Source organism: Heterodontus francisci, chromosome 49, assembly GCF_036365525.1.
Source record: "Heterodontus francisci isolate sHetFra1 chromosome 49, sHetFra1.hap1, whole genome shotgun sequence".
Taxonomy (NCBI): Eukaryota; Metazoa; Chordata; class Chondrichthyes; order Heterodontiformes; family Heterodontidae; genus Heterodontus; species Heterodontus francisci.
The window spans coordinates 3,528,901-3,545,668 of record NC_090419.1 but is presented as its reverse complement, the minus strand read 5'-3'; the positions used below and the strand labels follow the sequence as shown (position 1 = coordinate 3,545,668).

At 45.5% G+C, this 16,768-nt stretch overlaps 1 protein-coding gene across 1 annotated transcript; it reads right to left on the bottom strand.

Annotated features, from left to right (window-relative positions):
- Positions 1-13,465: 13,465 nt before the first annotated feature.
- LOC137358340 (neuropeptides capa receptor-like) lies at positions 13,466-14,727 on the bottom strand. Its single transcript, XM_068024283.1, has 2 exons — positions 14,664-14,727; positions 13,466-14,361 (listed from the first exon to the last, which is right to left on the bottom strand). Exons 1-2 carry the CDS (start codon positions 14,725-14,727, stop codon positions 13,466-13,468), a joined length of 960 nt encoding a protein of 319 aa, XP_067880384.1.
- Positions 14,728-16,768: the final 2,041 nt, after the last annotated feature.

Genomic DNA, 16,768 nt, shown 5'->3' with positions numbered 1-16,768 from the left:
AAGGGCCTGTACTGCGCTGTAATGTTCTAATAAAAAAAAAATATTGTACTCGTTGGACAGAATTAAGTCCTATCACCCGTGGTGAGATTGTGGCGGGTGTTTGTGGTGAGGGAAGTCTCAACTCGGAGTCAAATGTTTATGGGTTCTAGAGATTTCTGCATATAATCTATGCTGACAACTGTGTGCAGTATTTAGAAAGTGCCAGACTTGTTAAAGGCGTGTTTTATCCGTTTTCATAGTATAAGATGATGATAAAATGTCACCAGGAGAGAACAACGTAAACATAAATCAAAGGGAGGGACCTCGGATTTAATATAAGTAGTAAAATGATGATGGAGAAAAGAACAAACATTTTGTTAGACAAATCTTCAGGACTGGATGGTTTCACTTCAGCGAATTAACAGCAATGAGCCAAGAAATTGTAGGCGTGTTGGATATAATTTCCAACAGTCTCTAGATTTTGGAACTGTTTGGTTGGATTGTAAAATAGGAAAGGCCAATCCCATGATTTATCATTTACGAATTGAGAGAAAACCCGATTCCAGTTGACTCCCTGCCAATAGCATTAGAAACAGAGTGGCTGAGAAATTGGACAAGACTGTTATGTTCATAGGGACCTCATGCATTTGGGAAGGGACACGTCCGACTATTCGAGATAATTTGTTGAATTTAATGTCTCATCCAAAAGACGATAGCTCCAACAGTGCAGGACTCCCTCGGTGCCAAACTAAAGTGTAAGCTCAGAATTTGTGCTCGTGTCTGGAGTAGAGGTTGAATTGACAAATTTTTGACTCGGAGCCAATATGGCAACCAATTGAACCACGGCGAATGCATTTTGGAACGCATGTGAAATAATAACTGCATAAGTGGCCTCAGTCCGTCCCTCTCTCTTATAGTGTTTGCATCCAGCAATAAATCATATCAGACTGTGTTCCTCTGAAGCGCATTAGTGAACCAGATGGGCTTTTTCTGCAAATGGCGATAGTTTCAGGGTACTTTTACGTAGACTGGCTTTCAAATCCATATTTTTATTAATGGTGGGATTTGAACTCGTGCTCCCGGGGCACTAGTCTGCGGTGCTATATCACTATTTCAGTAAATTTTATTTTTATTCATTTATGGGATGTGGGCCTCGCTGGCTCTGCCGGAATTTATTGTGCATCCCTAATTGCACATGAGAAGGTGGTGGTGAGCTGCTTTCTTGAACCGCTACAGTCTTCGGGGTGCAGGTACACCCACATTGTTGTTCGGAAGGGAGTTGCCTGATTCCTTTTTTGGACTCTAAATTACACCCAATCTTCGGGCTTACCACTTTTTCTGGCGACATTATAAGCCACTTCCTTTGACCCAAAGCAATTTTTAACTTCTTTTGTTGGCCACTGTTGATTCACCTTTTCTGATGCATTTTTTTATGTCTCAGAGGTATATATACATATAAGTTGTAAAGTGTAGAATACTCCTTTACATGCTAGCCATTGCCTGTCTAACATCAAATCTTTTAAGTTATGTTCCTGAGCCATCATAACCACCTTGCCCCTCATACAGTCATAGGTTCCTTTGTTCAGATATAACACCCTAATTTCGCAATGAATTGTATGACTTTCAAGCTGAATGCAAAATTCAGTCACATTAAGGTCCCTATTTCCTAATGTCTCCTTTACAGCAAGGTTAATAGTTAGCCCTTTATCACTGCATAATACTGGATTTAAAATAGACTGATCACTAATTGGTTTGTCAACATCCTGCTCCAGGAAACCAAATTGCACACACTCTTGGAATTCATCCTGCACAGCATTAGTGCTAATTAGGTTTACCCAATCGATATTTAAATTGAACATGTCCTTTAATTCTTTATTGCCCATGTTACATGCAGCGCTAATTTCCAGATTTATATGGTGCCCAGCATTACCAATACAGTTTGGTGGCCCATAAACAACTCACAATAATGTTCGCTGCACATTGCTGCTTCCTTGCTCCGCACAAACTCATTCTGCATCTTGATCCTTCGAAATAAGATCCTCTCTCGCTAGTGCACTGATCTACTTCCTTGTTAACAGCGCTACTGTAGCTCCCTTTCCCCTCTGCCTGTCATAGAAACAAAGAAAATAGTGGCAGGAGTAGGCCATTCGCCCCTTCGAGCCTGCTGCACCATTCAGTATGATCATGGCAGATCAACCAATTCAGTAACCTGTTCCCACTTTCCCCCCATATCCTTTGATCTCTTCCGCACCAAGAGCTGTATCTAACACCTTCTTAAAACATGCAATGTTTTGACCTCAACTGCTTTCCGTGGTAGGGAATTCCATAGGCTCACCACGCTCTGGGTGAAGAAATTTCTCCTCATCTCAGTCCTGAAAGATTTATCCCGTATCCTTGGAAGATGAACCCTGGTTCTTGCCTCCCACACCATCGGGAACATTCTTCCTGCATCTAACCTTTCAAGTTCTGTTAGAATTTTGTAGGTTTCTATGAGATCCCCCCCCCCACTCTTCTGAACTCCAGTGAATATAATCCTAACCGACTCAATCTCGCCTCATACGTCATAACCCCACATCTGCCCAGAGTTGGCTGTTCCTGATGTCAGACCGGTCAGCATCTGTGAAAAAGATTTTCAATCTTTGAAAAAAAAACTGACCAACCATCTGCTGAGCGTTCCAGTGATCTGCAGTAGTCATCGAGAGAAAGGCTGGAAGAGAGAGTTAGAGAGGCGGGGTGGAGTGGGGGGTGGGGGGGGGGGTGCAAGAGAGAGAGAGTGAGGAAAGGAGAGAGAGAGGACAGATAGAGAGAGAGAAAGATAGGTGGGGGAGAGACAATATTTGGGCAAAAGAGAGTGAGGGAGTGGACACAGAGAGAGAGATGGAGGGAAGAGTGAGAGAGGGGGGAGACAAAAAGAGAGATAGCGGGAGGCTGACAGAGAGAGAGAGGAATACATGGAGAGGGGAACAGAGAGAGAAATAGACAAGGGGGAGAAAGAGAGTAAGAAAAGCGGGACAGAGAGAGACGGGGCAGAAAGAAAGAGGGGCAGAACAGAGAGAGAGAGAGCAGGGGTGTCAGGTAGAGAGGACTGAAGAAAAATGGGGCAGTGGGAGATAGCGTCGCGACAGATGTGGGGGGCACACAGAGCGAGGACGACACAATGGGGAGGAACAACACAGGCAGGGTGGGGCACAGGAAAAGAAAGAGACAGGGCAAGAGGGAGAGAGTGGGATCAAGATCATTCCTGGCATAATGACAACTATGTGGAATACTGCACATCGCTACAGCAAGTGTGTGGGCAAACATTGTGTACATGTGAAAGCAAAAAATAGATAAATGAAAATGCCAGGTATCTCAATACATCAGTGTTCAACATAGTGTTGAGAAAGTAAGTCAATTAATTATTCTTCTCATTTAAATTTTCTTCACAGAAATGTATATTTGTTGTTGTTTTCATGAATAGTAAGTTACATTTTTAATGTCTTTATCGTTCCGAAAATGTCCGCCCCCCCCCCCCCCCCCCCACCCCCGCCCCAGCACATGTAAGACAGAAAATGTAATGTGTTCCCCTGGGAAATATGGCGGACAACCCTGTGATTGAGGAATGGAAGGGCTGCTCCAACCTCTTGAGTGCACATTTGGCATAAAGTGGGAACTCTAGGATTCCCCTCTTGTCCTGGATAACAGTATATGCAGGAGTGTCTTCAGTTGCAGCAGCGTGAGCTCCAGGTTTTGTAACTGATAAACAACTGGCGCCATTGTGGTACATCTGTGAGGTTGACAGCTGTGACGATAAGCCGTTTACAGATATGGTCATCCCACAGCTGAAGAGTATGCATAAAGACAGTGAATGGGTTACTGGCAGGCTTTCAAGGTGGAACAGGCAGGTAGTGCATTTCACTCTCCAACCAGTATTCAGTTCTGAATACTGAGTAAAGTGATGGGACATCTGCATCGTGCAGCCAAAGCAAAGACCAGGGAACCACGGGTGGCTCAGCCGTACAAGTGGCTACAGGGAAGACTGAAAGAGCGAAAGTGGAACAGGCAAGCATTTATGTGTCCACAGACATTAATCCAGGATGCTGTCTTGCCTCCCTGGTTCCAGGGTCAGGGATCCACTGGATGAATGAAGAACACCCGGAGGGGAGGAGAGTGAACAGTCCACAGTCATGGTCACATTGGTAGCAACGACATAGTAAGGAAGAGGAACGTGCTCTTGCAAAAGAGTTTAGTGATTTAGATAAGAAATCAGCAAGCAGGACCTCCAAAGTACTACTCTGCGAATTACTCCCAGTATTTTGTGCAAGTGATGATAGAAATAGGAGGACAGTGCCGATGAATGCGTGGCTGGGAGGGCTTTGTAATCCTGAGGCACTGGAAGCAGTTCTGGAGAAGTTGGGACATTTACAGGCCGGACGGGTTGCACCTAAACAGAGCTGGGACAAATCTCTTTCTGGGGCAATCTGCCAATGCTGTTGGGCAGGATTTAAACTAAGCTGGCAGGGGAGTGGGAACGAGGAGATAATACAAGAGAGAAATACCAAGGTGCACAGAGAATTGGAAGAGACAGACAGCACTAGAGTCGTAAATAGCAATCTGTTATTTGCAATCAGTTCGAGAGTGTTAGGCAGGACTGGAGAAGTGAGCAGTTCTGTATTAGAAGTGAGTGGACTAAGAAGGAAAACGAGGAATGCAGATACGGAATTACAATACAGGTGTACAACAAAGTGTGGTCAATAAGGTTGGTGAGCTACAAGCCCAAATAGCAGTATGGGAATGTGATGTAGTGGCAATAAACGGAAAAGTGGCTTCAAATGGTGAGGAATGTGCACTTACTATATAAGGATATAAAGTGTTCAGAAAGTGTTCACGTGCCAGTGAGGCAAGAAATAGGAAGATAGTGCAGCTAAACACGTGGCTGAACAGCTGGTGTAGAAGGGAGGGTTTCAGATATCTGGACCATTGGGATCTCTTCAGGGACAGATGGGACCTGTACAAGAAGGACGGGTTGCATCTAAACTGGAGTGGCACAAATATCCTGGCTGCGAGGTTTGTGAGCGTCACTCGGGAGGGTTTAAACCAGTGTGGCAGGTGGGTGAGAACCAGAGCAGGAGGACAGCAAGGGAAATAAATGAGGGGGAATGAGTAAATAAGGCCAGTAAGACTAAGAGGAAGAGCAGGTAGGGAGATGTTGCGGAGCACAGCGGGACTGGTGGTCTGAAGTGCATTTGGTTCAATGCAAGAAGTATAACAGGTAAGGCAGATGAACTTACAGCTTGGATTAGTACTTGGAACTATAATGTTGTTGCTATTACAGAGACTTGGTTGAGGGAAGGACAGGATTGGCATCTAAATGTTCCAGGATTTAGAAGCTTCAGGCCGGATAGAGGGGGATGTAAAAGGGGTGGGAGAGTTGCATTACTAGTTAGGGAGAATATCACAGCTATACTGCGGGAGGACACCTCGGGGGGCGGTGGGGGTGGTCATGATCTTCGAGAGGAGCTCAGGAATAGGAAGGGTGCAGTCACGATGTTGGGGGTTTACTACAGGCCTCCCAACAGCCAGCGGGAGGTAGAGGAGCAGATATGTAGACAGATTTTGGAAAGATGTAAAGGTAACAGGGTTGTAGTGGTGGGTGATTATAACTTTCCCTTAGTCACTTAGTCCTAAGGGCTTGGATGGGGCAGAATTTGTAAGGAGCATCCAGGAGGGATTCTTGAAACAATGTGTAGACAGTCCAACTTGGGATGGGGCCATTCTGGACCTGGTATTGGGGAATGAGCCCAGCCAGGTGGTCGAAATTTCAGCAGGGAAGCATTTCGGGAACAGTGACCATAATTCCATAAGTTTTAAGGTACTTGTGGATGAGGACAAGAGTAGTCCTCGGGTGAAGGTGCTAAATTAGGAGAAGGTTAATTATAACAATATTATGCAGGAGCTGAAGAATTTAGATTGGGGCCGTCTGTTTGAGGGTAAATCAACATCTGACATGTGGGAGTCTTTCAAGCGTCAGTTGATTAGAATCCAGGACCAGCATGTTCCTGTGAGGAAGAAGGATAAGTTTGGCAAGTTTCGGGAACCTTGGAGAACGCGGGATATTGTGAGCCTCGTCAAAAAGAAAAAAGAAGCATTCGTAAGGGCTGGAACAGATGAATCCATTGAGGAATATAAAGACAGTAGGAAGGAACTTAAGCAAGGAGTCAGGAGGGCTAAAATGGGGTTATGAGAAGTCATTGGCAAACAGGATTAAGGAAAATCTCAAAGCTTTTTATACGTATATAAAGAGCAAGAGGGTAACCAGGGCCCACACAAGGACAGAGAAGAGAATCTATGTGTGGAGCCAGAGGAAATGGGCGAGGTACTAAATGAGTGCTTTGCATCAGTATTCACCAAGGAGAATGACTTGGTGGGTAATGAACCGAGGGAAGGGAGTGTAGATAGTCTCAGTCATCTAATTATCAAAAAGGAGGAGGTGTTTGGCGTCTTGCAAAGCATTAAAGTAGATAAGACCCCAGAGCCTGATGGGATCTACCCCAGAATACTGAGGGAGGCAAGGGAAGAAATTGCTGGGGCCTTGCCAGAAATCTTTGCATCCTCATTGGCTACAGGTGAGGTGCCAGAGGACTGGAGAATAGCCAATGTTGTTCCTTTGTTTAAGAAGGATAGCAAGGATAATCCAGGAAAATTTCGGCCGGTGCGCCTTACGTCAGTGGTAGGGAAATTATTAGACAGGATTCTTCGGGACAGGATTTACTGCCATTTGGAAACAAATTGAATTATTAGCGAGAGGCAGCATGGTTTTGTGAAGGGGAGGTCATGTTTCGCTAATTTGATTGAGCGGTTTGAGTAAGTTACGAAGATGATTGATGAAGGAAGTGCAGTGGATGTTATCTATATGGACTTCAGTAAAGCCTTTGACAAGGTCCCTCATGTCAGACTGATACAAAAGGTATCACATGGGATCAGAGGGGAGCTGGCAAGATGGATACAGAACTGGCTCGATCACAGAAGACAAAGGGTAGCAGTGGAAGTGTGCTTTTCTGAATGGAGGGATGTGACTAGTGGTGTTCCGCAGGGATCAGTGCTGGGACCTTTGCTGTTTGTAGTATATATAAATGATTTGGAGGAAAATGTAGCTGGTCTGACAACACAAATGTAGCGGACAACTCAAAGGTTGATGGAGTTGCAGGTAATGATGATGATTGTCAAAGGATACAGCAGGATATAGATCGGTTGGAGACTTGAGCAGAGAAATGGCAGATGGAGTTTAATCCGGACAAATGTGAGGTAATGCATTATGGAAGGTCTAATGCAGGTGGGAAGAATACAGTAAATGGCAGAACCCTTGGGAGTATTGACAGGCAGAGAGATCTGGACGTACAGGTCCACAGATCACTGAAAGTGGCAATGCAGGTGGATAAGGTAGTCAAGAAGGCATACGGCATGCTTGCCTTCATTGGTCGGGGCATAGAGTATAAAAATAGGCAAGTCATGCTGCAGCTGTACAGAACGTTAGTTAGACCACACTTGGAATATTGCGTGAAATGCTGGTCGCCACACTACCAGAAAGATGTGGAGGCTTTGGATAGGGTACAGAAGAAGTTTACCAGGATGTTGCCTGGTCTGGAGGGCACTAGCTATGAGGAGAGGTTGGATATACCCGGACTGTTTTCACTGGAACGACGGAGGTGGAGGGGCGACATGATAGAGGTTTACAAAGTTATAAGCGGCATGGACAAAGTGGATAGTCAGAAGCTTTTTCCCAGGGTGGAAGAGTCAGTTACTAGGGGACATATGTTTAAGGTGAGAGGGGCAACGTTTAGAGGGGATGTACAAGGGAAGTTCTTTACACAGATGGTGGTGAGTGCCTGGAACCTGTTGCCAGGCGAGGTGGTGGAAGCAGGTACCATAGAGACGTTTAAGAGGCATCTGGACAAATACATGAATAGGATGGGAAAAGAGGGATACGGACCCTGGAAGTGCAGAAGGTTTTAGTTTCTGCAGGATTCAAGATCGGCGCAGGCTTGGAGGGCCGAATGGCCTGTTCCTGTGCTGTATTTTTCTTTGTTCTTTATTCTTTGAAAACATCGAGAAGGAAAGGAAGAATGTCATTGCAGTGGCAAGGGCAAAATCCATTTGATTGGAGTTTTGGAGTAAAACAAAATGAACTCTCTGCCCGGGTGGGGGTTGTACTATAGGCCTCCAAATCGTGTTCGAGGAACAGAGAGTGGAGCAAAATGCAGGGATATCATAAAGATGTGCAAGCACTATACAGTGCTAATATTGGGGAACGTTAATCATCCAAATTTCGATAGGGATAATTTTACTGTTGAGGTTATAGTGGAGGAATAATTCCACAAATGTCTTTGGGAGAACTTCCTTGATCAGTATATTCTCAATCAAACTGGAAAAGAGTCATTGCTAGATCTGGTGCTGGGAAATGAGGTGGGCCAAGTTGAGCAAGTATCTCTGGGGGAGTATTTGGGTAAGCATGATCATCATATCATAGAATCAGAAGGCAGGAAAGCAAGGAACAAAACAGGACTGAATGTATAGATTGGAAGAGAGCGAGTTTCAAAGCAATGAGAAGGGGTCTAGCCGGGGTAGAATGGAATCAACAAGTAGCAAGAAGAAATGCTTCAGGGACAGGCTAGGAAAACTCTAGACAGGGTAAAAATAGGGGAAACCAAGAACAGGGCTCCTTGGTTGACGAGGCAAATAGAGACGATGATGAAACAAGAATGCTTTGTATGAAGGGAGGTAAAGAGGAAAATAAATCTTGCAAATAGAGAATATGCAAATATAATAGCAGTCAATAAAAATAGGAACAAAAAGATCTTCTACAGGCATGTAGATGGTTAGCGAATAGTAAGAGCAGAAGTGGGGATTATTAGGGACATGGGGATTAAATATGGTTAGAGGCGCAGGACAAGCCTACTTCTTATCAGTGTTCACTGAGGAAATGGAAGCTGGCAAATTATTGGTCGAAGCAGAGAGAGGAGAGGCAATGAACAGGATAAAAATTGTGAGTGTGAGGTATTAAAAATGTTGTTATGCTGAGGGTTGATAAGTCACCTGGTCGGGAGGGCTTGCATGCCAGGTTTCGAAAGGAAGTGAAGATTGAAATGGTGGAAGGGATTGCCAGACCCTTCCAACTTTCTCTGGAGAAAGGGGAGGTGGGGGGCATGTGGGGGGTAGGGGTTAGTGTCAGAGGATTGGAGACTGGCAAATGGCATACCCTTACTCAAGACAGGGTGTAAGGGCACTCCTAGCATCCATATGCCATGCAGTTTAACATTAATGGTGGGTAAAGTTTATAAATAATAATCAGGAAAAATATATTTGGCAACTTAGAGAGGTTGGAGTTAATTATCTATAGCCAGTATGAATTCGTGAATGGCCGATCGTTCTTGACAAATCTAATTGGTTTTCCTTTGGAGAGCTAAGAAAGAATGTTGATGAAGGGAATACGGTGGATGTTGTTTTTGGACTTGAAGAATTCATTTGATAAGGCACCTCATAAATGGCTGGTTAACAACATTGAGGCTCATGGAATAGGAGGCTCAGTGTCCAATTGGATAACATATTGGTCCAAGGACATAAAACAGCGACTTGTAATAAATGGTTGCTTCTCAGACTAGAGGGTGGTAGGCAGTGGAATTCCCCAAAGGTCAATGATAGAAGCATTGCTTTCTTGCCATCTGTAAATGACTTGCATCTTGGAATACAGAGCAGGATCTCAATATTTGCTGACGACACCAACATAAGAGCTGAGGCAAACAGTGTCGAGATATGAAACAAAAACAAGAAATGTTGGAAATACTCAGCAGGTCTGGCAGCATCTGTGCAGAGAAAATCAGAGTTCACGTTTCAGGTCAGAGATCCTTCTTCAGAACTTGGCGAGATATGAACTGCCTGCAACAGGATATACGTGGACCAGCAGAGTGAGGTGGCTGCTGGAATTTAATACTGATGAGTGTGAGGTGGTGCATTTTGTCAGAAGGAAAAGGGACAGGTAATATAGCCTTACTGGCACAGTTCTAAAGCGTGTGCAGGAAAAGAGGGACCTGATGGTGCATGTGCATCGATCTTTGATGGTGGCAGGATATATTGACAGGGTGGTTCGAACATAATATGGGATATTGGGTTTCATGAATAGAGGCATTAACTGCAAAAGCTTTGAAGTTATGTTGAACCTTTATAAAGCTCTGGTTAGGCCCCAACTGGAGAACTGCGCCCAGCCCAGGTTACCACACTTTAGGAAGGATATGAGGGCCCTTGAAAGAGTGCAGCATAGATTTACCAGAATGAGTTCAGGGTTGGGTAATTTCAGTTACAAGGTTAGGTTGATAAATGTTCTCTTTACAACTGAGGAGATTGAGGCGTGATTTAATAGTAGTGCACAAGGTTAGAACGGGCTTAGTTAATTTTGACAAGGAAAAACAGACGCCCTTAACAAATGGTACAAGGACTAGGGAGCATATTTTTAAAGTTGTTGGCATGTGTAGGGGCAATATGAGGAAGTACATTTAGGCAGCTGGTGGCAATGACTTGGAACTCGCTGCCCCAAGTGTTGTGGAAGCAGAGACAATCAATGAATTCAACAGGAAGTTGAATGGCCACCTGAGAGAAATAGATTTGGAAGGCTACACGGCTAGAGCTTGGCAATGGGACTGGCTGCATAGCTCCTTGGAGAGACGGCCTGGTATCGATGACCCGAATGGGCTTCTTCAGTGCTGTTAATCACTCATTAATTCAATGATTCTGACGAGTTTTAAAAAAAAATTGTATAGGATCATAAAAGGTTATGATGCATTGTAAAGGTATATATAGGATTATGAATGGTTATTAAGCGTTACAATGTATTCAGTTCTTTTATCAAGGATTACACAGTGTTATATATAATTATAACAAGTTATAAAGGATTTTAAATTACTATAACGATCTACAACGGATTACATAGAGTTATGAAGCGATATAAAGCCTGATAAAATTATAAAATATGCTATATGTTGGAAAGTAATCTCAGAATCACAGCGCAGTACAGGCCCTTCGGCCCATCGAGTCTGCACTGATGCATTAAAACACCTGGTCTGTCTACCTAATCTCATTTGCCAGCACTTGGCCTATAGCTTTGAAAGCTACTTTTTAAAGGATGTGAGGCAACCTGCCTCTACCACCCTCCCAGGCAGGGCATTCCAGACCGTCACCACACTCTGGGTAAAAATGTTCTGCCTCAAATCGCCCTTAAACCTCCCGCCCCTCACCTTAAACTTGTGACCCTCGTAACTCACCCTTCAACTAAGGGGAACAACTGCTCCCTATCCACCCTGTCCATGCCCCTCATAATCTTGTACACTTCGATCAGGTCACCCCTCAGTCTTCTCTGCTCCAGTGAAAACAACCCAAGCCTATCCAACCTCTCTTAAAACCTTAAATGTTCCATCCCAAGCAACATCCTGGTGAAACGCCTCTGCACCCCCTCCAATGCAATCACATCATTCCTATAATGTGGCGACCAGAATTGCACACAGATCTCCAGATGTGGCCTTACCACAGTTCTGTACAACTCCAACATGACCTCCCTCCTTTTGTAATCTATGCCTCGATTGATAAAGGCAAGTGTCCCATATGCCTTTTTCACCACCCTATTAACCTGCCCTTCTGCCGTCGGAGATTTATGGACAAACACACCAAGGTCCCTTTGTTCCTCAGAACTTCCCAGTGTCAGGTCATTCATTGAATACTTCCGTGTCACATTACTCCTTCCAAAGTGTATCACCTCACACTTTTCAGCGTTAAATTCCATCTGCCACTTTTCTGCCCATTTGACCATCCCGTCTATATCTTCCTGTAACCTAAGACACTCCACCTCACTGTTAACCGCTCGGCCATCTTTGTGTCATCCGCTAACTTAATGATCCTACCCCCCCCCCCCCCCACATAGTCATCTATGTAGTTTATATAAATGACAAACAATAGGGGACCCAGCACAGATCCCTGTGGTACGCCACTGGACACTGGCTTCCAGTCACTAAAACAGCGATCTGTCATCACTCTCTGTCTCCTAAAGCTAAGCCAATTTTGAATCCAACTTGTCAAGTTACCTTGTTTGATAAGTCTCCCATGTGGGATCTTGTCAAAGGCTTTGCTGAAATCTATGTAAACTACATCAACTGCACTACCGTCATCTACACACCTGGTCACATGCTCAAAAAATTCAATCTAATTTGTTAGGCATGATCTCCCTCTGACAAAGCCATGCTGACTATTCCAAATCAAATTTTGCCTCTCCAAGTGGTGATAGATTCTCTCCTTCAGAATTTTCTCCAATAGCTTCCCTACCACTGACGTAAGACTCACTGGTCTGTAGTGCCCTGGCGTATTTCTACAACCTTTCTTAAATAGTGGGACCTTAATAAGGAACAGTTATACAGTATTCGAATGTGATATGGTTGCCAAGGCTTCCAAAGTATTAAAAAGGATCTGAAAGGGCAATGAAGGATTAAGAGAGGTGAGAAATAATTATATGCTATAATTGATTATGAAGAATTCAAGGTGAAGTATCCCACCACCAACTCTCTTACTGTTGTTTTTCTTGTTGTTATCCTGGTTGCTATTGAGACAACTTGCATCACCAAAGGGAGCATGCGCACCCCCACTCTCCCAACACCATGGGGTGCAGACGCACCCCCATTTTCCACAATCATGAGGAACAGAGCCCGCCCACAGTATTCCATCACCCTATGGAACAGGCCTCAGCCTCACTCCCACGTTATCATGGGGAACAGACTTTGGCCCAACTCTGCCAACACCATGGGGAACGTTCCCCACCTACAATCGTCCGTCACCATGGACAACAGACTCCGCCCCATTCCCCATCACCATGGTGAATAGGCCTTACCTCCTTTCTCCGTCATCATGGGGGGCAGGTCCCACCTCCAATCGCCCATCACCATTGGGAACAGGTTTCTCCCCCACTCCCTATTACCATGGGAGGCCGGACCCGTGCCCACTCCATGTCATCGGAGGCAAACGGCCACGCCCTCATGTACCGTCATAATGAATACCAGGGCCCGATCCTAATGCCTCCTTTTAATGAGGAAAATTCCCTGCCCACACAAAAGCGTCACAAAGGGAGACAGGCCCCACCCCCTCTTGCCCGTCAGGAAGGGGAACAGTCCCCGCCCTCAAACTCTCACCATTGCAGCAGAACCCGCTTCCACTCTATCACCATATCTCGTACCCCCTCTCAGTTTCCTTGGCGTCAGGCCACACCCCCACTCCATCACTGTAGCGACAGTCTGTCACCATAGCGACATGTTTCCCCCCCACCCTCCTCTGTAGGCACAGCGACGCCCCTCTCCCACCACACCTCCTCACACCAACCCCGCCCCCCCCCAACTCCCCCACGCCACCCCACCGGCTGCTGGAAATGTGGAATATAATGAGGAGCTACTGGAAATCGTCAGTAATTCATTTCCTGGCATCATTGATTGGATTTAATAATTCTATTAAAGGGATATTTCAGCACATTCTTCAACTGCTTTCTGAACTGAGTCTGGGTCATGGCATAAACCGCAGTGTTGGTGGAGCAGCTGAGGAGCTGCAACATGAAACCTATATCCTGTAAAAATTCTGGTAGGTATAGAGACACCAAATACCACATTCGGTTCCCTATTGAAACGACCGTAAACACTGCCCATAACAGTATGAAATTGGCTGAGATAACTAACAGCAAAACGATGGATTTCCGTCGGCTCTCCATTTCTTGGTCTTTGCGACTGCCCGCACTGCTGTGAGCCCGGAGTCTCTGGCGACTTCTGCTACTCACTAAAATGTGTTTGATAGTGAGGACGTTAAGCAGCAGAATCAGCAAAAATGGGAACCCCGGAGTTAGAGTGTAATGTAGGAATTCGATTGTTGACCAGACTCGAGAATATAGAACCTCCATTGTTACCAAACAAAACCAAGGGGTGTTCACCAGAACATACTGTCCTGTGAACATAAAATACCAGAACATGTTCTTTAAACAGCTCAGCACAGTCAAAGTCCCCAGAACGACAGCTGCCATTTTCTCGGTGCAATATTTACTTTTCAGCTTCTGGCAACAAATGGCGACAAATCGATCAAATGTGAAAGTAACGGTGAACCAGACAGAAAAATCTGTTGCTGCAAACAGCAGGACGGCATGGATATTACACGTGGGGATGGAATACTGCAAGAAATGAAACTGTTCGTAATAAACAATGGGAATGTGCCTCAATATCAGGTCAAGGATCACTACCAGGAGATCTGCCGCTGCCATGGCCACCAAGTAGCGAGTGACACATTTGGAGAGACCACACTTTCCCCGAGACAGGATCACAATCGTCACCAAGTTAACTGTGAGGAAGGGAAATAAACAGGGAAATTATACATCAGGCTGGTAGCAAATGTTTGACTGAATACTGAATGAGATTTTCAAATGTGGCACTGTATCCACTGATGTGTTGTAATGGTTGGACTTGAAAGCATGCACAGTAAGGTCTGTAACAGGGTGGAAGACAGAGAGAATAAATGGCAAACAGATGATGCGGAAATTGTTGAACTCAGTGTTGATCATAATCCTCCTCCTCCTTCCTTCTATTCCTGCTTAAAAACTGTTAATCTCTAAGCACTCCAAATTCTGGTGAAGGGTCACTGACCTGAAGCATTAACTCTGCTTCTCTCGTCACAGATGCTGCTAGAGCTGCTGCGTAATTCCAGCATTTTCTGCTTGTATTTCAAATTTCCAGCATCCACTGTATTTTGCTCTTGTACAGAAAACTACATGTGGGTCTTACTAAGAGATTCCCTCAACTGTGAAAAGTAACACAGAATTCAATTATTTCAAAGCAATGACTGGAAATGAAAAGTTAGATAAATTAAACAAATTATGTCAATCGTCATTAAGTTTACAGTAAACAAGGGAAATGATCAGGGAAATTTTACATCAGTTTGGAAGTAAGAAAAACAGCTTGAAGTCGTTCATGTAGACACATGTGTACATTTGTTCCCACATTCAGTGACGGATTTAAATATTGTACTTGTGGCAGGGATTTCTGCTGGAGACAGGACGCTAAATTTATTTGAGCGGGCGTTGGGGGTGGGGAGGTGGGGGCGGGGTTGTGGCGGGGGACTGTGTACCAACCGTAGACCGAACGGTGAGGGGAACAGTGCCTCATCTGCTCGGAGTACCTGCTGAGATAATTTAGCAGCATTCTGGCCATTAACTGCCCGGGCTGTGTTCCCATGCCTTTAAGGACAGTGATCCCACCAGCCAAAACTGTTAGACAGTCAGAGGGCCAGCCGGTCAGTCGTCTCAGAAATACAATCTGGAGCGACGAAACTGCCAGTAGTGCATGATGCCTTGGACCATGGCAATCGCTGGGGTCCAGGCACCAGTAAAGTGTAGTGCGGTCACAGGCGCCAGTCAGAGAGCATAGAATGCTGCTGGTACTCCACGAGGCTTATTACCTGGACCATCACTAGATACCTACACTACAGGTAAGTGTTGTGGTGTTGCCCGTGTCATTCAAGGGGTGGGGACTCCTGCCAGTACTGCACCAGGCTTGGGACCAGGCCTATCACTGGAGCCCCAGACAACATGTCCGTGTGGTGGGGTCACTGGGGCTAGCCAGTGAGAGGGATGCACTGTTGGTGCTACACCAGTCCTGGGAGCAGGGGTATTGCTGCAACCCCACAGCAGAGGCGAGGTCACTAGGGGTACTCAGTGAGTCCTTGAGGTACTGGGTGCGCAGCACAAATGGTGGACTCCCAGTAATTCCAGTGGTGGCACCGTGTCAAAATTGGCGAAAGACATGATTATTTTTTGTTGATGGGATGTGGCCTTTGCTGATGAGGCCAGCAATTACTGCCCATCCCTGGCACCTCTGTGCCACGAATGTTACTTGCCACTTTTCAGCCCAGCCTGGATGTTGGCCACGTTTTGCTGCATCTAGACACTGGCAGCTTCAGAACTTGATGGGCGGCACAGTGGCGCAGTGGTTAACACTGCAACCTCACGGCTCCAAGGACCCTGGTTCGATTCTGGATACTGCCTGTGTGGAGTTTGCAAGTTCCCTCTATACCCGCGTGAGTTTTCGCGGGGTGCTCCGATTTCCTCCCACTGACAAAGAATTGCATGTGGCAGGTAATTTGGCTGTTGTAAATTGCTCCAACTGTCGGGAATATGGGATTATTGTAGGGTTAGTATAAACGGGTGGCTGTTGTTTGGCGCAGACTCGGTGGGCTGAAGGGCCTGTTTCAGTGCTGTATCTTTAAATAAATTAAACAAATTGCCTATGAGAAGGCAGCGGGGAGCCGTCTTTGGGAATTGCTGCAGTTCTTGGGATCTGCGTATATCAACCAACCGTGCTGTTCTGAAGAGAGTGCCCAGATTTTTTCAAGCATCAATGCGGGAATGGTAAGAAATGTACAAGTCAGAATGGTGTATTATTTGGAGGGGAACATGCACGTGATGTTGTTCCCATGCATCTGCTGCCTGTCCCTGACTTTCTTGGTGGTAGAAGTCGCGCGTTTGGAAGGTGATGTCGAAGGAGTGTTGGTGAGTTGCTTCAGTGAGTCTTGGAGATGGGACACACTGCTGCCACTGTGCATAGGTGGCAAAGGTAATGAATCTTGAATGTGGTATATGGAGTGCCAATCCATCAGTCTGCTCTGTCCTGGATGTTTGGTAGCTTCTTGAATGTTTTTGGAGCTGCACCCATCCAGGCAAGTGGTGAGTGTTCCATCACACACCTGACTTGTG